The 24109-nt window shown below is 49.5% G+C and overlaps 1 protein-coding gene across 1 annotated transcript in view; it reads right to left on the bottom strand.

The window, feature by feature from the left end:
* Window positions 1-24109, bottom strand: part of LOC309345985 (uncharacterized protein) — a 28777-nt gene extending 4668 nt beyond the window's left edge. The window contains exons 1-4 of the mRNA XM_081869534.1: window positions 23298-24109; window positions 21814-21966; window positions 20195-20323; window positions 1073-1225 (exon numbers count right to left, since the gene is read on the bottom strand). Of these exons, the coding sequence (XP_081725660.1) occupies window positions 1073-1225; window positions 20195-20323; window positions 21814-21966; window positions 23298-23475 (613 nt within the window). The 5' untranslated portion in view covers window positions 23476-24109. The remainder of the gene's footprint in view (window positions 1-1072; window positions 1226-20194; window positions 20324-21813; window positions 21967-23297) is intronic.

Below are 24109 nucleotides of genomic sequence, written 5' to 3'. Positions count from 1 at the left end.
AAGCCATAGTGTACCGAACTATTCCTGCCACTCCCCAGAGGAGGAAGTGATGTTTCACTGCTCTTCCCTAAAAACAGCTGCATCACCAGCTAGACTGGTGACTGGGAGTGACCACCGAGACCACATAACACCGGTCCTGAAAGACCTACGTTGGCTCCTAGTACGTTTCCAAGCACAATTCAAAATATTGGTACTGACCTTTAAAGCCCTAAACGGCCTTGGCCCAGCACTGTCAGAGGAACAGGGGTGCGGGGGGAGTGCACTACCCCCGGCGGCACAATCCCGCTGGGGTGCCATCGTGGCTGCCCCCCACTCTCTGCCCCCGCCCAGCCAGAGCTTGCAGCTCCGCAACTGCAGCCCAGTATACCTGAAGGAGCGTTTCCACCCCCATCATTCAGCCCGGACACTGAGGTCCAGCTCCGAGGCCTTCTGGCTGTTCCGTCACTGCAAGATTACAGGGAACCAGGCGGGGGCCTTCTTGGTAGTGGCGCCCACCCTGTGGAATGCCCTCCAACTAGAAGTCAAGGAAATAAACAACTATCTGACTTTTAGAAGGCATATGAAGGCAGCCCTGTTTAGGGAAGTTTTTAAAGTTTGGTGTTTTAGTGTGTTTTTAATATTCTGTTGGGAGCCGCCCAGAGTGGCTGGCGAAACCCAGCCAGATATTTATACCCCGCCCATCTGGCTGGGTTTCCCCAGCCACTTTGGGCAGCTCCCAGCAGAATATTAAAGACAAGATAATAAATTTAATTTAATAAATTTAATAAATTATTATTAGATTGAAATTATTATGTGATACAATTTTGGCGATATCCACACCTTGCATTTGAAGCCCTGTCATACCACTTTAAACAGACATAGCTTCCCCCAAAGAATTCTGGGAGTCCTCAGGGGACTCCTATATGCCTCACAGAGCTACAGTTCATAGAGTGGTTTAACCATCAATCCCTCTTCCCAGGGAACTCTGGGAATTGCAGCTCCTTGAGGGGAACAGGGAGGCTCCTTGCAACTCACGGTGCCTGTCACAAATTACAACTTTGTCATATGTATATTTATGCACTTTCCATGATACCTGCAATGAAGCTGAAGATGGAAATAAGCAGAGGCCTGCTAAGTAAGGGAGAGGAGCAGCGAACAATCCACTCCCATGGCATTGATAATGCCAAAGCTACGAAGGACATAATGAGAGCAAGTATCATGAAGATCCGGGTGATATTCAGGGATACTATAAGGAGAGAGAGATAAAAAGGAGAGATATTGTGAAAACGGAGGCTAGTTCCCAGACTTTTCTCCCCCCTTGCAAGAGCCTGGTCCCAGCCACATCAGTTTGTACTCATGGGGAAATTGGTCAGATCTATCATTTGGCCTTTACTGTTCCTTTGGTGCTACTTCAAAAAGAACAAATTCAGTGACTTCACATGGAATATACAATTGATTTTCAGTCAAAAAGTATGGGTTACATCCCAGTGCTGGCCCTACTAAGAGCAGACCCATTGAAACAGATTCCTCTTTGTAAGAACCCATCTGCACTATACATTTAAACTACCGTAACACCATTTTAAACTCTCATGGCTTCCCACAGAGAATCCTGGGAAGTGTAGTTCATTTAGGATGGTGAAAGTTGTTAGGAGACCCTGATTCTCCCACAGAGCTATAAATGGCAGTGTGCTTTAACCAATGGTCCCTCTTCCCAGGGAACACTCAGAAGTTACCTTGCCCATTGTATAATGTGCAATAGAATAACTTGTGTACCTTTCTTATTTGGAGACGCGTATGATTCAAATGTATGCACTCCTATTTCAAGTTCTAGATGGTTTGCCAGCTACAGACAGAAATGACTGGGTAACTGCATTCCATTCCTGGTAAATTCCAGATTGGACTACTGCAATGCACTCTATGTGGGGCTCCCCTTGAAGATGGCTCAGAGGCTGCAACTTGTGCCAAATGTCATCTGGGATGACTGGAGGACCCATATTACACCTATCCTGAAGCATCTGCACTGGCATCCCATTTGCTTCTGAGCCCAATTCAAGGTGCTTACATCAATGCAGGGGCAGCCAATATCTTGCCTTCCAGATGTTGGTATTCATCTCTGACTGTTGGCCTGCTATGCTGTTTGGGGCTGAAGGGAAATCGAGTTCAATGACATGGCTGCTCCAACATTAATGCAGAAAGGGTAAGGCCCCAGATTGCATTTGAGTTTTAAAAGTAGGAACGAGCTGCTCAGGACCAGAGTATTTGTACATGCATTGGCAAAGTGCCATGAAATCCAAGAGTTGTGCCCCCAACATCCTTTGGGACATTGCAAGGGATGCTGGGAGGACAGACCATATACTGCAGCTAATTAGAGTAGCAAAACATTTGAGGACAGACCTCTAGAGCAAGTGTGGGGAACTGTCATACCTCCAGAAGTTGCTTAACTCCCACCATCCCTAGTCATTGGCCATGCTTGTTGAGGCTGTTCCCCACACCTGATCAAGACTTTTATTTGGCAAAGGAAAATGCTGCCCCCATTCTCTCTCATACTTTCAAATGCATGCTCAAATGATGCAGGTCTACTTTCATGTGTTAATAAAACAACAATATTGGTTTTCGTTGCACCTTATATATTGGGGCAGGGTTTGAAATGTCAAGCCCAGGGGCAAAATATGGCCCTTCAACCCTTTCCATCTGGCCTTCAGATTCTCTTCACAGGTCAGCATCCTGCTGGGTCCTGGTTTGCATCTTTCTTGGATATCCCACCCCCACCCCCAGCTGCAATTTGTCACTGAAAAATGGATAACACCTTTTTGCATGCCTGGATGGAGGTCAGAGAGGGATGTGCAGGTGTCTGTAGAAGCTAGGCTCTTGTACAAAGATAACATGGTGTCCCACCCACTTTTGCCTCTGGCCCCACCCACATGTGCCACCCCCCAAGGTTGCTGAAAAGGTTGAGCTAACAACAGTTCCCTAACCCCGCCATATACCATACCATCACGAGTTCCTGTGGGTTGGCATCCATATTTGTCTGAGCAGAGGAGCCAGAGTCCTATAACAAAATGGTCCACATCTGCAATATACGAAGTCCAGGTGGGAGATGCATGGGCAATGACAAGTTGCAGAAAATTAATCATGGAAAAGAGAACGCTGGTGCTTCTGTAGAAAGGACCCGAGGCCACGAATGGCATCTCCACAATTTCCTTCCCAGATAATCTTCCTTTTGCCTCAACTGCAGCCTTAGACAGATAGACGGGAACTGGCAAGGGAGGTCTGGAATAGGAGGGACACCCTCCACCCCACCATGGGGATAGCAGCACCCAGTTCTTGCTAAGGGTGGCAGTTTTATACACCTCCCTCCACTCTGGCCTCCAACTGCCATGGAACTTCCATCCTGCTTCTGGAACAGAGCAGTATAGAATGATTCTCAAGAAGTTATGACTGAACCACCTTTGAGATGCCAGGTCATTGCTAAGTAACATGGGAGGCTGCCTTAGGCATGTTTGACCCAATGCTCTGCAATGTCTACATGGACTGGAACCCAGCAGATGTCTTGGACTACAATTCCCATCAGCCCCAGCCAGCTTGGAAGTTGTAGTCTGGAACACCTAGAACAGGAGGTGGAGATTCTGTGAATCCCCCACTGTAGGAGTGCAAATATCCAGAGATGTAGTGATCAGGTGGGATTGCTATGAGGAATTATAACAGATATAGAGTGAGCTGAAGCCTTATTTACCTAGGGATCCATCAGCCTCGCCATCCCCGGACCTTGGAGGGAACAAAAGTACCAGGAAAGCAAAATCTTCTTTGGAGAAAAAGAGTTTATTGAAATCTGCGCAGAGACAGTCAGCAGAATCATTTCTAAAGTCTGACTGCAAAATTTCTGTGTCCAGCAAGCATTCTTATACCTAAAAACACACATTTGCCTCCCCCCAAGCAGCCCAATCAGCTGACCAGTTTGCAACTTATTCCCTTTTATGGCATAAGGATATATGGCTAGCTAAGCACCCCCTCCCCTTTCCCCTATACGTGTCTTTTCTTATACGTGTCTTTCTTCTCTTGCGTTACTGAAGCAGGAAGCACAAGGCAGGAAACGGCCTCTAGCCTGCCTGGTCAAATTTAGCAAGCAACTGTGGGCTCTGCTTACTGCTTAACCACAATTGCAGAAGTAAGCTGGGGGGGGGGGGAGTCTCTACAACCGGAACGTTGGGGACGCTGCCCGCGGGTGCCCCTCCCATCCAATTCTTCAGCTGTGCGTAGAGGTACCAGCCTCCGGTGTGGTACCAGCAGAGCGGTCATCAGCGGAGGGTCTGGAGATGGTCAGCCGAAGGGGTTGATCAGGATTTAGTTGCACAGTCCAATCTGTAGCAGCTCTTTTCACTCTGGTGTGGTGGACCCAAGGGGTGATGCCAGCAACTTTCACGGCGGTGGGTGTGGAGAGCAGGACGGTGTAAGGTCCCTTCCAGCACGGCTGCAGTGGCGTCCGTGCCCAATCTTTTACCCACACATCATCACCTGGCTCGAACTGATGCAGTCAACACACAGGGGGTGCGAGCCTGGGTCCACCTGTTGAGACAAAAGAGAACTCGGGAGAATGACTGGACATAATTATTCAATTGCATATCCTGACCAGCATGTGGAGACAACATTCTGACATATGGGACCGGTCTCCCAAACACAATTTCAAAGGGTGACAGATGGGTCCGTCTTAATGGGAGACTGCGGACCCTGAGTAATGCCAGAGGTAACATTGTCACCCAATTAGACCCAGTTTCCTGGGTCAGCTTGGATAGCTGATTCTTTAGAGTTCGGTTCATTCTTTCAACTTTTCCTGAACTCTGGGGTCTGTATGCCGTGTGCAACTTCCAGTTGATTTGTAGTGCCTTAGCCAACTCCTGCAACACTGAATGGACAAAGGCTGGTCCATTGTCAGACCCTATTGAGCGAGGCAGACCATAGCGGGGGATGATCTCTTGCAGCAGGCATCTGATTACTTCAGTTGCCTTCTCAGTCTTAGTGGGCCAAGCTTCAACCCATCCTGTATATGTACAGACTGCTACCAAAAGATAGTGATACAGTCCACAACGGGGCAATTCAGTGAAATCCATTACAAGGTCCTCCATGGGCGCGGTGCCACTATGCTGGATCCCCGGGGGAGCCAATGGTCCGGCTCTGGGATTATTCTTTTGGCACAGTAGGCATTTCCTGGAGGTTTGAGACACTAGTTGATAAAGATTGGCTATATAAAAACACTTTTCCAGGTGCTTTGTCGTGGCGTCTGGTCCCACATGGGTGGACTCGTGGTATCTCTGGACTACTTGCCAGGATAGGGACTCTGGGACCCATATCCTGTCATCTGGGGTAAGGTACCACCCTTCTTCAGAAAATACCAACTTTTGGGCGACTGCGGTGTCCCTTTCCTGCTTGGTATAAGTTGGCTTATCAGTAGAGCCCAGGATCTCTTCTGGGACCAATGCTCCGATGATCGAGGCAGAAACTGGTTCCCAGGCTGCCTCCTTGGCCACTTTATCTGCCAGTTGATTTCCCCTTGCTACTTCACCTGGTCCAGTTTTATGCCCATAGCAATGAACAACTGCTACAGCTTCAGGTTCCCATACCGCGTCTAGAAGGTCCAGCAGGGCTTGTGGATGTGCCACCTGGCTTCCTCTAGAAGTGAGTAAGCCCCTTTCCTTCCATAGGGCTCCATGGGCATGTAAAGTCAGGAATGCATATTTGGAGTCAGTATAGATATTTATCTTCTGCCCCTTTGCCAGGTTTAGGGCTCTGGTGAGCGCAGTTAATTCTGCCAATTGTGCTGATGTTCCAGGTGGGAGTGGCTTTGCCTCCACTATCTGATCTTCCAGGGCTACCACTGCGTAACCTGCCTTCCGGTGTCCAGCCTCAATAAAGCTGCTTCCATCCACAAACCATGATGGCCACTGGGGGTCTGCTTCATCTTTAAGGTCAGGCCTGCTAGAGTACACCTCATCCATTACTTCAATGCAGTCATGCGTGGGCTCCTCACCTTCTCCTACCGGCAATAGGGTAGCTGGGTTGAGGGGTGTGGTGACTTGGAATTTCAAGCGGGGATGTCTGACATTTCCTCATTTTAGCCTGGGAGAGGAAATAGGTCCTTTCGGCAGATGGCACGCTGATTCTTTCCTAAGCGGCCTCGCCCTCCTCCCCAGGAGGTTTCTCCTAACGGTGGACCTCCCGTCCTCAGGGCCATCAACTTCTTTGCCTGGTACTTCTCCTTCTTCTTCTTTGCCTCCTCTTCCCTCTGATTATAAGTGGTCTGGGCTAGTTCCAGCATCCATTCAAGGGTGTGGCCCATAAAACCTTCATTTTTCTGGATTTTTCGGCGAATATCGGGCGCCGCTTGGGCTACAAAGGCCGCTTTGAGAATTGGGGCGTTGGCAGCCTCATCTGGGTCCACGGGGGTGTACTGGCGGTAGGCTTCCTTCAGCCTCTCTAAGTAGGCTCCAGGGGCCTCCTCTGTCCCTTGCACTATTTCTCTGGCCTTCACAAAGTTGGTGGGTTTTCTGGCTGCCCTCCTCATGCCATTTAAGACATTCTGGCAATAAGTGGTGAGGGTATTTTGCCCTTCAGTGGTCTGATAATCCCAATTCGGTGTATTTTCAGGATATCCTGCTGCAACAGCTTGATCTCCTGCCCCCTGCGCTCTCATGTGTGCTCGGGCTTCAGCATGAATTCGCCTAGCCTCCTCTGTAGTTAGCAGGGCATCCATCAAATATTGCACATCATCAAAAGTGGGATTGTAGGTTTTGAAAATTCCCTCAAACAGCTTGATTATTTTTGCTGGGTTTTCTTCAAATAAAGGGTTTTGGTTCCTCCAATTACAAACATCTGCACTAGAGAAGGGGACATGTTGAACTGTATAAGTTCTATTGGGCACCACCCCGTCAGGTCCCGCGGGGGCCGGAGGGTCGTACACTCTGTGGAGAGACATCACTCTGGCCGCGCCCTTCTTCTGTGCTTTATGTGCCCTATGGAGGGTCACTCTTTTTGCCGCCTTCCCCCACTCTCTCTGCCACTTTCTTCTGTGTTGCCCTGTACATCCCGCTGCTTTTAACAAATGGGGACTGACGTCCACTTCTCCTGCATAAGGTTCCACATACTTCCTCAAACATTCTGCCTGTTCCTCTGTCCATGTCTTATTATCATCTGTCAACTTAACTAATCTTTTTACAAATTCCTCATCCTCATCATCCTCTTCTCTTTCCTCCCTTTCTTCATCTTTGTCCAGGTCTAACAATGCATTGTCCACGGGATTGGGGGCTGGGCCATCTGCTCCCTGTGGCGGGGGTGGTGTCGGGGCCGCTGCCGGGGCATAAGGCGGTGGGGGCATCAAAACTTTATCTTCTTCCCTCTCTGAATCCTGGAGGACTGGGGGTTGTCCTCCTGTCTTCCTGACTGAACAGATACGGCTGCCTGAGACTTCTTGGCAGCATGACTTCAGCCGGGGGGGGGTCTTTTCCACATTGGTCTTCCATGTGGAGATGTAGGGGATTTGATCAGGATGGACATTCAAAATGTTCTGATATAATGGATTAATGAGTTGCAAATCAAGGGTCCCGGTGGACGGCCAATTTGTTCTTTTGGGTGGGCCAATCTAATTCGCACAATGTCCTCATCCTCCCCCTCATCAGCTTGAATCCCCAAAAGCATTCCAAAGGGGTACTTTTACTTTGGCCAGAACCCATTTCTTCCAGATACTCCGCTCCTATTCACAGTAAAAATTCTCTCACACTTCACACACAACAGACCTGCCAGAAAATGTACAACCCTGCAATCGCCCAAGGGGAACGCTAAGCCCCGACCTTCACACACCAAGACAAACACTGGAGTATCTGGTACACACACACCACACAGAACACACCAAAAATCACAATATATGTATATATCCCTCCCTCTTCTGTTCCAAACTTTTGCTGGTGGCACTCTACTGCACAACCAGTCCCCTATTCCTGGCGGCACTCTACTGCCTGTGACACCCTGCCACAACCAGGGGAGGTTGATCAAGCCTCCTGCCCTTTCCGTCGGGCTGCCCTTTCCGTCGGGCTTACCTTTATCCGCTGCGGACCTATCCCCTCGGCGCCGTCCTCTTTTTCTCCCTCAACCAGGATGTCTCCACTCCAGGACAGTGTGGCCGGCTTCCCCCACGAATCTGGTGGGGTGCGCGCTGAAGCCTGCAAACGCTGCTGAGTTGTTCACCTTGGTTGAGCCTGGCCCTCCGGTCCGTATTGGGGAGGGGGCTTATCCCGGACGAGCCCCCAAAGAAATGAAGCCTTATTTACCTAGGGATCCATCAGCCTCGCCATCCCCGGACCTTGGAGGGAACAAAAGTACCAGGAAAGCAAAATCTTCTTTGGAGAAAAAGAGTTTATTGAAATCTGCGCAGAGACAGCAGAATCATTTCTAAAGTCTGACTGCAAAATTTCTGTGTCCAGCAAGCATTCTTATACCTAAAAACACACATTTGCCTCCCCCCAAGCAACCCAATCAGCTGACCAGTTTGCAACTTATTCCCTTTTATGGCATAAGGATATATGCTAAGCACCCCCTCCCCTTTCCCCTATACGTGTCTTTTCCTATACGTGTCTTTCTTCTCTTGCGTTACTGAAGCAGGAAGCACAAGGCAGGAAACGGCCTCTAGCCTGCCTGGTCAAATTTAGCAAGCAACTGTGGGCTCTGCTTACTGCTTAACCACAATTGCAGAAGTAAGCTTGGTGCAGAAGCTCACTATGTGCAGATAATATTAAGAGTAACCCTTCCCTCTCCCTTCATGAGCCATCTGTGTCAGCAATGAAAGCATTGCGTTGACTGGGTTTAAGCTATTTTGATATGATTCTTGATCAATCTACACCCCTGCATCCCTGTTCCATTCCTCTCTTCCTCACATGTCACGTACACAGCAGTTGCTTCGCCAGGCAAGCATCCTGGGCCATAAAGATAGTGGGCAAGTTTCTTTGATGTATATTAATCTTAGGATGTTAGTCTTAGGGCCAGGAAACAGATCTCACATTAAGGGGATAATGGTCACTGTCCTCCTTTGGTTCTCGAGATGTTTCTGAACTACAACTCCCATCATCCCTGGCCATTACGCATGCTTACTGGGGCTGGTGGGAATTGTAGTTTAGGTTTCCTCTTAGGTCAAGGAAAGAGAGGAGAGTGTGTCTCTGGGAAGAGCGGTTGGGTTCCACTTAAGGGAACCGTGAAGAGCTCATTCACCATGACTGAATACAACTCAGTGTCCTTCCAGCTGAAGTGGTGGAGGGAAAACCTGAGAGAAGAAGAGGGTGACAGTTACATAGCTTACCCTCAAAGCTCATCAAGATCCAGGCTAGCTGCACACTGTTACTGATCTGCAAACCGAAGATCAAAGGGGAAAGATAACAAGAGGCATACATCCAGTGCTGTACTTACAAAATACCCTGTGCTGTTAACAAAGTACCCTTAAAATACAGCTTTTTCTGTGGGTAGCAGCTACTTGCCTCTTGCTTTTTGGGGGGCACTCAGGGGAGTGAGGGGCTAAACCAGCCCTCCAGCTATTGTTGGACTCCAACTCCCATCAGCCACTGCAAGAATGGCCATTGGTCAGAGATGACAGGAGCTGTGGTCCCGCATTATCTGGAAGGCCCCAGATTCTGCTTCCCTCCGCTAAGCAGCTGAAGAGAAACTGTGAGGAAAAACTGTTTTATTTGGGGTTGATTTGGATGGGGAATTATTTAAGTACCATGGGTGGTGCTGTGGGTTAAACCACAGCGCCTAGAACTTGCTGATCAGAAGGTCGGCGGTTCAAATCCCCGCGACAGGGTGAGCTCCCGTTGCTTGGTCACTGCTTCTGCCAACCTAGCAGTTCGAAAGCACGTCAAAGTGCAAGGAGGAAGTGGGAAGGTAAACGGTAAACGGCATTTCCATGTGCTGCTCTGGTTCGCCAGAAGCAGCTTAGTCATGCTGGCCACATGACCCAGAAGCTGTATGCCGGCTCCCTCGGCCAATAAAGCGAGATGAGCACCGCAATCCCAGAGTCAGTCACGACTCGACCTAATGGTCAGGTTTCCCTTTACCTTTTACCTCCACAACTGATTTCGTTTTCTTGTTGGTACTGTACTTATTTTGGGGTTTTTTTGGGGGGGGGATTTTATATCAGTTTTTTTTCTATATTATGCTTTATTATGTGATTCACTCACTTTGTAAATATTATTTTCCCATACTTATGTGAATTTCAAGAATCCTCCAGGCATGCTTCCAACTTTCTCATATTCCTCAGTGGCCCCATTTTGGCTACAAATGTACAGCCCTCTTCACCCGAGTTTGATATTAGGAGAGATGTTTTTATCTATCTGCCTAAAGGTACCCCTGACCCTTAGGTCCAGTTGCGGACAACTTTGGGGTTGCGGCACTCATCTCGCTCTATAGGCCGAGGGAGCCGGCGTTTGTCTGCAGACAGCTCCTGAGTCATGTGGCCAGCATGACTAAGCTGCTTCTGGAGAACTAGAGCAGCGCATGGAAACGCCGTTTACCTTCCCGCCGCAGTGGTACCTATTTATCTACTTGCACTTTGATGTGCTTTCAAACTGCTAGGTGGGCAGGAGCAGGGACTGAACAATGGGAGCTCACCCCATCACGGGAATTCGAACTGCCGATCTTCCGCTCTGCTAGCCCTAGGCTCTGTGGTTTAGACCACAGCGCCACCCGCGTCCCCATCTATCTGCCTAGTTATTTATAAATATAAATATACCCTTCACACACACACACACATACCATCACACAGACAAAAAGGAGAGGATCCCAGTGGCATAACAAGAAAGCATCCTGGTCAGTAAAGGGATATTTAATAGCAATAGATGGGGTGGGAGGTACATGTCTATCCACTGAAGTACAGTCAGCAGAAACATATCGAGTGAATGGATGTTTAACATAGGGGACGAGAGTCCAGGTAACAAAAGGAATATTTCATTGATCAAGAAAAGTGCTCCTCAAGTAAAATGTTCTCCAGTGTTGCTGAGTAGCACAAAGCAAAGAAGGGAGATTTTCAGTAGTTCCCAAAGTGTTCAGAAAATCAAAGAGTCCTCCCAAATGGATGGCAGAGGACATCTCAAAGAAGCTGGTGCAGATGGTGACCTGCCCTGCAAGGAGGAGGCTCCTCCACTGAGCATGCCCACACGATGAGATGAATTTGGACATTAAGAACCTGGTTCGTTCAGAGCAGAGAAGGCCGCACAGCATTATGTCTTTCTGGAAGCAGCACAGGTGTTTCGATATCCGGGCCAACGTGAGTGGTTGACGTTCCTGTCCCCCACACTGAGAACTTGTAGCACAAGAAGTTGTAAATACCTGGGAGAGAAGTGGTGGAAAGAGGCTTAAAATTGTGAGGAGCACTCCGCAGGTGTTTAGCACCAGCAGACAGTGGCTGCCTCCATTGTGAGATGAAGGGGCACCACTCTGGCAGCCAACTAGCCATGATGGCATTGCGCTGCCTCCACTGTCGGAGGCAGCCATGCATCTGAATAGCCATGCAGGAAACCACAGGAGGGGAAAGGGCTCTTGTGCTCAAATCCTGCTTGCGGGTTTCCTGCAGGCCTCTGGTTGGTCCCTGTGGGAACAGGATGCTGAACTAGATGAAATGAAATGAAATACTTTATTGTCACTTGTATAACTTGTATACAGTGAGATTACATGAGCACCCCCCACTCAGCTCTCTTAGTCTTAATTCCCCTTACTGACGCACGCCCACCAAACCCGAAAGTCAGTTGCCCTGTTGTTATCTTTTCATTCAGCAGCCTAACAGCCCACGGATAGAAGCTGTTCTTTACCCTGTTGGTGAGACTAATCATGCTTCTATATCTTCTGCCCGAGGGCAGGAGATCAAGAAAGTGCCAGCCAGGGTGTGAATCATCCCTGAGAATTTTCCTCTCTCTCTTGAGGCAACGTTCTTCCCTCAATGTCATCCAGTGGATTTACAGGACAGCCCATAATATCTTGTGCTGTATTCACCACCCTCTGTAGGCACTTCCTATCAGTTGAGGTCAAACCAGCGTAGCACACCGTGATGCAGTATGAAAGGACACTTTCTATTATGGACCAGTCGAAGGAGATCATCAAATGTTGATTGACATTGTTCTTTCGCAATACTCTGAGGAGATGGAGCCTCTGTTGGGCTTTCTTAACCACCTGGGTTGTATTGATTTTCCAAGTAAGGTCTTCACTGAGATAAACTCCTAGGAATTTAAAGGAAGAGACTCTCTCCACACAGCCCTCCCTGATGTACAGCAGGGCTAGTTTTCCATTGGCCTCACCCAGCAGGTTCTTATGTTAACTTGAGGTGCCTGGAGAGCGCCAGACCTCAGACAGATGGGAACCTCAGCATAGCTGTGTATTACATATTAAGCCTGGGGCGGGCAAACCTTTTCAGACAGAGGGCCACAGTCCTTTCTGAGCAACATGCTGGTGGTGGGCTGGACCAGAGGCAAAAGAGGCAGAGCAACTACAGTCAAACCTCGGTTTTTCAATGTCTCGTCTGTTTTGGAAGCCGAATGCTGAAAACCGTGAAGTGAATGCTTCTGTTTTCGAATGCACCTCGGAAGTCGAATGGCTTTCTCAGTTTCCCCCATTGAACTTGCTGACAGCCCTTTGATCCTTGGTTTTCAAATGTTTCGGAAGTCGAACTTCCGGACTTCCGGAATGGATTATGTTCGCAAAGTGAGGTTCTACTGTACAGTGGTACCTCAGGTTAAGAACTTAATTTGTTTTGGAGGTCCGCTCTTAACCTGAAACTGTTCTTAACCTGAGGTACCACTTTAGCTAATGGGGCTCCCGCTGCTGCCGCCCTGCCGCCGCCGCGTGATTTCTGTTCTCATCATAGTTGTCAACTTTCAGATTTGAAAATAAGGTATCAGCAGCCTCACCTGTCCCAAGGACAGTCTACAGGATATCTAACAATCCGGGATAGCAGCAGGAAGCAGCAGGAAACGGCACTAGAATAAGGGAATTTCCCACAAAAAATGGAATGTTGACAGCTATGGTTCTCATCCTGAAGCAAAGTTCTTAACCTGAGGTACTATTTCTGGGTTAGCGGAGTCTGTAACCTGAAGCATCTGTAACCTGAAGCGTCTGTAACCTGAGGTACCACTGTAATGTAAATTTTACCTTTGTAAAGGAGGCAGGTTCCACACACACTCAAATCCCCCTCTCTATTCTGCACTGAGGCAAGCAAGAGGCATTCTCAAGGCCAATTCAAGGACACCTTCCAACCAGGCAAAAACCCTTGGAAGGATAAGCAGGGGCAGTGAAGGGTGTAGCCTTGGGAGAGGGGATGTGTCTGAGGAGGAGGAGATGTAGACCCAGTGCCAATGAGAGATGCCTGGGGCCCACATTTGGCCCCTGAACCTGACATTCCCCATTCCTCTCTTTCTTTCATCCTCTGACGAAAAAGAGGTGTGTATTGCCAGCCTAGTGAAGGGCATCTTTCTCTAAATACGCATTTGACCTCACCCGCGGTTTCCTATAGGTGTTATATGATCTCTCAAGCATGCACACAAATATGGCAGTACAGTGGTACCTCGGGTTAAGAACTTAATTCATTCCGGAGGTCCGTTCTTAACCTGAAACTGTTCTTAACCTGAGGTACCACTTTAGCTAATGGGACCTCCTGCTGCCACTGCGCCGCCACTGTTCTCATCCTGAAGCAAAGTTCTTAACCCGAGGTACTATTTCTGGGTTAGCAGAGCCTGTAACCTGAAGTATCTGTAACCTGAAACATCTGTAACCAGAGGTACCACTGTACTGTCATGAGCTCTGTGGTGGTGTCTTGGAGAGAGTGGTCAGATCAGGAGGAGGGTTGGGAGGAGCTTGGATGTGAGAACCACATGACCCTGAGAAAGGTCCCGACGGGGTTTGGAAGGCAATGCCTGTGAAACAGTTTCAGTGGCAGAGGAGAAGGTCTGCAGGCAGGGAAGCAAGGATGTGGCTCCTGGAGAAGGGCTGCCTCACCCACGGTTGCCCATAAATCACCCCCGAGTTCAAAAGAAGGAGGGGGTGGGGGCACTGCGCGGAAACCCCTTGTGTGAGCTCTGGAGCTCCTGGACGCTGCTTTCAAGAGCGAAACTAGCTGTGTTGCTTAAGATTTAAAAAAAATTGGAGAAGTAAATGCACATGTTTCGAGCGAGGTCAGGAGTGTATTATCTGCTAAATAAATCTACCACTGAGAAGATAGAGTGATGGGACAGAATGAACAGAGGACTGCATCAAAGAATCGCATCCATGTCGGTATGTTGAATGGAACGGAAAAGGGGGGGGACTTTCTTCTTTTTCAGTATGATTTACCTAACAACCCCCCCCCCCCTTAGAAGAACCGTGTCAGGGAACTGACATCAGAGAGAAAAGCGGAGGCAGGGCTCCAGAGCGATGCCGGAGAGGGAACCAGTCGGGGGGAAGGAATTCAGTGTGACACCAATAGAGAGGAGAGAGAGATGGAGGAATCGGTGTCAGGGCTCCGAGACCCTTCCACCGAGACCAGCGGAGAGAGCGCTGGCACGCCCTTGCCATCCCCTTACCTGGGCAGACGTGTTCCGCGCAGGGAACATAGGCGGAGACTTGGGGTCAAACAGCTTTTATGCTGGAAGAGATTCAAGAAACGCCCACTGACGGATTCTGCAAGTGACTAACAGGTCACGGAGGGCGAGCTCTAACCCTTAACATGCTTGAGCAAATGATCTAACTGAAGTGGAGGCAGTTTACACACGAGTAACCCACCCATAACCATCACAGCAATCCGTCAGTCCCTTGCTGTTACTCGTGAGTAAGCAGTGGAAACATGAGCCAGACTGGGGGCGCCGGGGCAGCAGAGCCAGCTGCGGGGGCGCAGGACCTGGTGAAGAGGAACCAGGAGCTGGTACGGCATGTAGCACTGCTGATGGCGCGGCTGGACGAGAGGCGCACCCAGGACGCGCAGGTGAGACCCACCCCAGTGGCAAAGAAGGTGCCCGGACTGGTACACAAATTTGGGGGGAAACCCCAAGAATATAATGGATTCCGGACAGAAATAGAGTACGCACTGCAGCTGCAGCAAGATGACTTTGCTGACGAGGCAGCACAGGTGGTGTATATCGTGGGGCACCTTGAGGGCAGCGCGAGGGAATGGGTTAGACCCCTAATGGCTGCGCACAACCCCGCCATGAAGGACGTCCGGAAGTTTCTTCAGGCAATGGACGCTATGTATTCAAGCCAATTGGGGGAGAGTGTGACCCGACGGGAGCTGTTGAGATGCAAGCAGGGGGACCTTTCCGTTAGAGACTACTGGTCCCGCTTTGCAATGCTAATACACAGGCTCGAATGGGATATGGACAGCCCGCCCATACGGATGCTGTTTGAGGAGGGGTTGTCCCCAGCCGTTAAAGATGAGCTCTCCCGCACGCCCCGCCCGGAGACTATGGATCAGCTGACTAAGGCGGCGCTGGCGATAGGCTCTCGCCATGAAGCGCGCGCTTTGGAAAGGCGGGAAGGGAGAGGGGAGCGTTGCCCTGACTACCGCATTCCTGAGATGCCAAGGCAGCCTTCCGATGACGTGGTGCCAATGGAAATCGATGGGGCGCGCGCACGCGAGGTTCCGAGCGCCCACCAAGGAGGCAAAAGGGAAGGAAAGGCTGGGAAAAGCACCAAGAAATGTTTCCTCTGCCAACGGCCAGGACACTTTGCCAGGGTCTGTCCACAAAGAAAGGCTTGGCAAGGGATGGTGGGAGCCGCTGGAAACGAGGAGGAGGGGGCAGAGGAAAAGGTGCAGGGAAACGACAGCGCTTGACTGCCCACAAGGGGGCGCAGCAGCCAAGCGAACAACTAAGTGAAGTGCCCCAACCTGACCCACCCAAGGTTTCTATAGCAATAGAGGTGACGCTAGAACTCCCAAATGGGCACCCAGTCAAGGTGAAGGCAATGTTGGACTCAGGCAGCTCCTGTAATTTTTTTAGTAAGGAGTTTGCACTGGAGCACCAGATCCACTTGCTGCCACTGGATTTCCCACTTCAAGTGACCACGATTGATGGCAGGGAGTTGCTGGGGGGGGGGGAGGTGACACATCAAACCCCGCCAATGAGAATGAGTGTGTCCAGGCACACAGAGACCATTGCCTTTCACGTGGCCACACTGGCGGGACCCCCGATAATACTGGGGATGAGCTGGCTAGTGCTCCATGATCCAGTGGTGGCGTGGCACCAACGCACAGTCACCTTCAGGTCAGCGCACTGTTTGGAGCACTGTCTAGGGGGGGAGAAGCCCAGGGTGAGATTGGCCAGAGTGGCAGCAACCACGCTGAAGCAGAAAGCGCAGGTGCCACCACAGTACGCGGACTTACAAGAGGTTTTCAGCGAGAGGGAAGCAGACAGACTGCCGCCACATAGGCCCTTCGACTGCCAAATCAACCTACTCCCTGGGGCGCAGCTGCCGGTGAGTAAGCTGTATGCCATGTCCGACAGAGAGATGCAGGAGTTGTGAGACTTTATAGACAAGAACTTGAAAAGGGGGTTTATAAGAGAATCTAAGGCAGTGGGGGGCAGCCCTGTGTTTTTTGTGGATAAGAAAAACTCGGATCAGCCGAGGCTCATCGTAGACTATAGAAAATTAAACCTTGTATCGGAACCCGTGACCTTCCTAATGCCCAGAATTGATGATATTCTAACCAGGGTAAGGAAGGGTAAGATTTTTACCAAGCTGGACCTTAGGGGAGCCTACAATTTGATTAGAATGACAGAGGGGGACGAATGGAAAACCACCATGTTCACCCCCCTAGGGGCCTTTGAGTACTTAGTCATGCCATTTGGATTACAGTCGGGCTCTGCCTGCTTTCAAAGCTTCATGCACCATGTGCTGGGCCCCCTGCTGTACAAGAACTGCGTAGCATTTCTGGACGATGTCCTGATCTATTCGGACAATGAGAAACAGCATGTCCAGGACGTCAGGGAAGTGCTGAAAAGGCTACAAGAGCACCAACTGTGGGTCAAGCTGGAAAAGTGCCAGTTTCACGCCAAGGAAGTGGAATTCCTGGGATACAGGTTGTCAGACAGAGGCTTAGCCATGGACCCCGTCAAGGTGCAGGCGGTGCTGGAATGGAAGGCCCCCAAAACCCGGAAGGATGTGCAGAGATTCCTTGGGTTCAGCAACTTCTACCGGAAGTTCATCAAGAACTTTGCCCACTTAACCACACCCATCACGGATTGTCTCAGTAGCAAAAAGAAGTTCATCTGGACGGAAGGTGCCCAACGAGCCTTCGAGAAGCTGAAGCAGGCGTTCGCCTCGGAGGAACAGCTCCTGCACGTGGATCTGCAGAAACCGATGAGGCTAGAGACTGACGCGTCGGACAGAGCGATAGGAGCGGTGTTACTCCAGCCGGGACCGGCCCAACACACATGGAGGCCGTGCGCCTTCTTCTCAAGGAAGCTGAATGAATCGGAACAGAACTACACGGTGTACGATCGCAAACTGTTAGGTATTTATGCCGCATTTCGCCAGTGGAGACATCTCCTGATAGGGGCTCAGCACAAAATCCAGGTTTGCACTGACCACAAGAACTTGGAATACTGGAGGACTGCGCGAGTACTCAACCAGCGACAGATTCGGTGGGCACAGGAGTTCTCCAAGTTCTTCTTTGAGATCAGGTACGTGCCAGGACAAGAGAACGTGAGAGCAGACGCGCTTTCCCGGAAACCGGAGTACACGGAAGGAGAAGGACCACCGGAGGCTCAACATGTGTTCCCTGAGGAACGATGGGTTTGTGGGGGGGCGTTGGTTGGGAAACGAGAACTAACCGAGTTGATTCGCCAGGACGAGTTTGCCCAAACCAGAATCAGGGAACTAAGGGAAAATGGGAGAGACTGGGGAGACTTCGAGGTAAGGGAAGGGTTACTGTATTACAAGGGAGCAATGTATGTGCCTGGGGGGGCCCTACGGGAAAGGGTGCTCAGACAGCTTCACAACAACCCTACAGCGGGGCACTTTGGGCAACACAAGACTATGTTACTGGTCACTAGGGAGTTTTGGTGGCCGAAGGTGAGGGAAGATGTACGAGAGTATGTACGGGGGTGTGACCGCTGCCAAAGAGCCAAGGGAGAGCGGGCAGCCCCGGCAGGGTTACTAGAACCCTTGCCCATGCCGGGAAGACCCTGGGAGGTGGTGTCGATAGATTTCATGACAGATTTGCCCAAATCCAGAGGTAAGACAGCAGTCATGGTAGTAGTAGATCTGCTAACCAAGATGTGCCATTTTATAGCATGCTCTCATGCGGTGACAGCCGAGGAAACCGCACAACTGTTTGTTACTCACATCTTCAGGTTGCATGGAGCTCCTTCGAGGGTCATCTCTGATCGAGGGAAACAATTTACCTCGAGGTTCTGGAGGAGGCTTATGAACTTATTGCAGGTGGAGGTGGGATTTTCGACGGCAAGGCACCTGGAAACTAACGGGCAGGCAGAGAGGGCGAACAGCATATTGCAGCAATATCTCCGCTGTTACGTCAACGAGAGGCAGAACGACTGGGTAGATAAGCTAGCACTGGCCGAGTTTGCGTATAACAATGCGGAGCATGTGTCCACGGGGATGAGCCCATTCTTGGCTAATTATGGGTGTCACCCCAGGGCCTTTCCTGGGAGGGGGGAGGAGGGGTGGAGCGTGCCCGCCGCAGAGTACTTTGTGGAAGAAATGGAAGCACTGCACCAGCAGCTTAAGATGAATCTGGAAAGGGCCAAGGAGGAGTACAAGAGGCAAGCAGATAAACGTCGCCGGGAAGGGGAGACCATTAGGGTGGGGGACCAGGTGTGGTTATCCACTCAAGGGTTGCCCTTCAAGGGTGGGTGTAAGAAACTCAGGCTGAAACGGCTGGAACCATTTGAGGTGACACACCAAGTCAACCCGGTGGCATTCAGGCTCAAATTGCCGGACAACATGAAAATCCACCCGGTATTTCATAGGTCACTGCTCTCGCCGTACAGAGGGGAGCGGAGGGTCCGGGAGGTAGGAGGAGAAGGGCTCAGACACCCACCACTGGAAGAGAGGGAACACCACCAACAGATAATGGAGATCCTGGATTCGCGATTGGTAAATGGAAATTTAATAAAAATTATTTACAAAAAAAGAGAGAAAGGTCCCGGCGGGGTTTGGAAGGCAATGACTGTGAAACAGTTTCAGTGGCAGAGGAGAAGGTCTGCAGGCAGGGAAGCAAGGATGTGGCTCCTGGAGAAGGGCCACGTCGGTTGCGAGGGAAAGATTGCACCCCTGTGTTATATCAGACACTCTTTTTTTGGGCTCCTCCTGCTACAGAGCCACCCCGAGCACCATGCTAGCAGTGAGCCTTTCTCCTCCTCAGAGGTGCTTGGTGACAAATTGGAGACTGCGTGGTACCCCCTCCATTGCATAGACCATGGAGATGACGGTACCAATGTAAACAGATTGCCCAATCCATTAAAAAAGTGTGTGTTGGATTGTCCCATCTCTGAACTCATAGAATAATAGTTCATAGTCCACCTTGTAAGTAAATGGGCTGAGCTCTTGAGAGCAGGTGGGCAACTAGGGACTCAGCTACATTAGTAAAGGAACAATGATTTGAATGTGCTATAAATATAATTTATACACGTTTTTCCATATATTTTTTAAACGATCTAATTTCTGACTTATTTATAGTGGGGGTGTTTCCTGTGTACCTTAGCAGCCTACAGAGCCGATTTGGCTCCCTTTCCTTTCTTTGGCCCGCCAGGTAAGGTAAAGGTAAAGGTACCCCTGCCCGTATGGGCCAGTCTTGCCAGACTCTAGGGTTGTGCGCTCATCTCACTCTATAGGCCGGGAGCTAGCGCTGTCCGCAGACACTTCCGGGTCACGTGGCCAGTGTGACAAGCTGTATCTGGCAAGCCAGCGCAGCACACGGAATGCCGTTTACCTTCCCGCTGGTAAGCGGTCCCTATTTATCTACTTGCACCCGGGGGTGCTTTTGAACTGCTAGGTTGGCAGGCGCTGGGACCGAAGGACGGGAGCGCACCCCACCACGGGGATTCGAACCACCGACCATGCGATCAGCAAGTCCTAGGCACTGAGGTTTTACCCACAGCGCCACTCGCGTCCCATTTGGCCCGCCAGAGAGTGACATAAAAACACAGGAGATTTCACAATATTAATATTAGCCTTTCAGGAATAATGTTCATCCCTTCACACTCACCTGTCAAGAAACACAGGATGCAGATGCCACAGCTTAAGTAGAAAGCCCAATTCTTAGAAGGAGGCACAGTTGTTGATAACTGGTTGACTTTGATGTGAAACACCAGCACAGCAACCAGCACAAAGATTCCTGTGGAATTAATTGATTGTTTGATTAATAGAGGTATTCCTGTCTCGTTAAATATCAAGGCACCTTTAAAACATAAAAGCACCATATATACATAGAGATTGTCGGGATCTCCGCTCGGCCAAGCTGATAAAGCTCATTTTCTTCCCCCGAGCCGTTCGGAATCGCCTCCCGACGAATAACGACCTGAACCTTTGATAATGCCTCAGGCACATTCTTCATCCAGCACAGTTTCCAGCACAGGTTGTAAGCAAAGCACAAAGCACTTGCAATTGAAGCTGCAACATGCTAGAGAATGTGTCCAGAAAGGACTCGTAACGGTGTCCTACATGCCAGGTAATGAAATTCCTGCTGATCTATTGTCCAAGGTTGTTCCAAGGGATCAACACTGTACCTATGTACAGAAATTGGGTTTGTACTGAGATTGTACTGACACGCTGCCCAGTGGTGTTCACAGAAACTAACAGAGATGGTCATTAAGGGGATGGACTAAACAAAAATCAAATTGCTGTAAAGGCCTTGCTGGCACAAAAACATATTCAAGAGACACCTGAAAGTAAAAAATGACGATGCTTGCCAGATCTCTGCTAGAAGAGCGTTCCACAGCATGAGACTAGCGACACTAAATGACCGCCATCTAGCTGAATCCACTTGGACCTCCACAGCATGGGAGACAGCCTTGACTGAGTTGGGAAGTAAGGTCTCAAACCGTCTTTAAGGTATCCTGGAGCCCAGCTTTCAGCACAAGAACCAGGAAACTGACCCCATACCATACCGCTGGTGTCTTAGCCAAAGTGTCAAATGCTACTGGTCAATGGCCATCTGCCCCAATCAGCAGTCCAGCCACTGCACTCTCCAGTTATAGCCATAGCTGGCATGCCAGATGAAGCTGGCAAAAACACACCCAGCCACAGGGGTCACTTGGGCCTCTAATGGCAGGTGTGTATACAGGAGAGTACCGTCCAGCTCTGTACCTGCTTCCTTAGAGGGATGGAAACCATGTCAGAACAGGAGATGGGCCCATCTTGCAGACCCAGGAACCGCTCACCCGCAGGGTGTATTGGCTCTCATCCAGTCCACCACTGCAATACGGCACCAGTGCAGGGCTTGCACAACCTCTGCTGATTCAGACATTGTGGAGAAATAGAGAATGTGCACCCCAAAATGCCAAATAGCTTCTCCAAGCAGCTTCATATACTGCAGAGAAAATGGTGGCCTGCAGGACTGTGTAGTCCACAACCCCTCAACTGTCTCGTTTTGAGCAGGACATCCTGGAATTACAGAAGCCATCCCAGCTTCTGATTGGATCCTGGAATATCCCCCTTTTTTGTCTGCCATCATGACAGACCAAAAAACCGGGGGGGGGGGGGAGTTTCATGCTCTCACACGAATCATTGGCTTGCACCAGAGCACCAGAGCAAAACAAATTCCACGCAAAAAGCGATAGGATGCAAACAACGCCCACCTAAAATTTATTCAGTTCACAATGGTACCTGCAAGGAAGTTGAAGATGGAAGTAATCAGGGATTTGGGAGGAAAGCAATAGTTGCAGTGGATGATGTGGTCCCATTCCACTGCCCATAGCATAGCTGAGACAGATGCAAGTGTTGCTAGCACCATGAAGCTTCGCATGAGGTCCAGGTGCACTAAAAGAAAAAGGGGGAATTTTGTGAAAGTTATTCTTCTCTTCCATCATCCAAAGGTGGGGAGGAGTGAAGGTTTGGCTAAGTGGATAGGGGGGGGGCAACTAAGATTTTATTCTATGGCTCTCTAGTTGTGGGGTGTGGTCGGCAATGGGTCTGAATCAATTCATAACGACACAGATTAAACAAATATATTTCCCAGGGTTCCTGCCCCCCTCCCCCAAGAAAAACCCAGTGGGAGCTTGTCATTATACAAAGCAGTTCCCTTTCCTATGAAATTTAGACCTGCAGCACTCAAAACGAGGTGTGGTATATTTGAAATAATGTGGTATAAAGGGAGAGCCTGTGTATCTCCCATGAAAAAACATGTAGGACTTAGATGCATATCTCTCCACAGAGGTAGGGGGGGCAAGGGGGCTAGCAAAGGATGAACCATAATCCACAGATTGCCAGCTTTAAGAGAGAGGGAGGATTTCTAACATTTGTAGTGCCTGAGATTTAAGACAGGATATTCTCAGAGTGGTTTAACAATCAGTCACTCTTCTCAGAAAACTCTGGGAACTGCAAGTCTGGGAGGGGAAGAGGGACCAATATAACTGACCAATATAACTGCAGGTCATGCTAAATTTCTCTTGCACCAGTGGACGTGGTTTGATGCAGCAATGAATGTCACTGCACTCCACCCTTAACAGTCAACCCCGTTTCCCAGGGAACTCTTGGACTATTAACTTTCATACACAGCAGCCAGTTGAAGAGGCAAAATATTTTGCTCTGGCCCTGCAGATTAGAGGTGAAGAACTGATAGCTCTTCAGAAGTTGTTGGGGCCTTCAGCTACCACCAGCCCCAACCAGCATGGCCAATGGTCAAGGATGGTGGGAGCTATAGTCCAACAAAACCTGGAATGCTATCAGTTTTTCATCCCTGCTGTGGATAATTTGGCTACTTTGCAACAGAGTTCTTTCTTTTCTTTCTTCTTTCTAAAGGGTGCTTCAAATCACAATAAATCACCGTATTTTTCACTCTATAAGACGCACCAGACCACAAGACGCACCTAGTTTTTGGAGGAGGAAAACAAGAAAAAAAATATTCTGAATCTTAGAAGCCAGAACAGCAAGAGGGATCGCTGCGCAGTGAAAGCAGCAATCCCTCTTGCTGTTCTGGCTTCTGGGATAGCTGTGCAGCCTGCACTCGCTCCATAAGACGCACACACATTTCACCTTACTTTCTAGGAGGGAAAAAGTGAGTCTTATAGACCAAAAAATATGGTACATTCTACATTCATATGTCAAACAAAACCACAATACTGATTTTTGTTTCGCCCCATCTACCATACCATCATGAGGTCTCAGGGGCTTGCATCCAAATTTTTCTGAGCAGATGGTCCAGAGGCCAGCATGATACTCGTCTACTTGAGAATCAGTCATAATCCAGCCATGAGATGCATGGACAATGAAGAGCAGCACAACGTGGATGAGGGAAAGTGAAAAACCTATGGCCCTGTGCAGAGACATTGGGCCTAAGTTAGGACAGGCTTTGCTTGTATTTCCCTTTAACCCAACCTTTGCCTTGCCCTAGAATTACACAGGAGGTGGGGGCAGGTAAAGTACAGTGCAAGAAGGGTCCTGGGATAATGTTTATTTCCTGTTACTTCTATCATTCTAAGACTCCAACTGCCATGGAACTTCCATGTGCTTGGTAAAACAGAACCTGGGCAGGTTCATATGAGCATATCTGCAATGCTTCACTCAAGTTAAGGCCAAAGAGAGGTTGGGGGGTGGAAACAAGGAACGGGCCTTTTCTGTGGTGGCTCTTCGATTGTTGAATGCTCTCCCCAAGGGAGGCTCGACTGGTGCCATCATTACATGTCTTTAGACACCAGGCAAAAACATTCCTCTTTACCCAGGCCCATGGCTATTAAATAATCTATGTCCTGTAGAAGTGTGGGTATTACTATAATTTCACCATTATGCTGTCTGTTAATATGCTTTTTACTGTGTTTTTATCACTGAGGTCTTGTAATGTGTTTTGAATGTTGCACACCACCCTGAGATCTTTTGATAAAGGGTGGTATATAAATTGGACAAAGAAGGAGGAGGTAGGAACTGTAACTACTAGCCTGGGTGTAAGGGGATATTATATAGGTAA

Source organism: Podarcis erhardii (assembly GCF_964252035.2).
Source record: "Podarcis erhardii genome assembly, chromosome: 7".
Lineage (NCBI taxonomy): Eukaryota > Metazoa > Chordata > Lepidosauria > Squamata > Lacertidae > Podarcis > Podarcis erhardii.
Note: the sequence above shows the minus strand (reverse complement) of the source record. Positions and strands in the feature narration are given on the sequence as shown.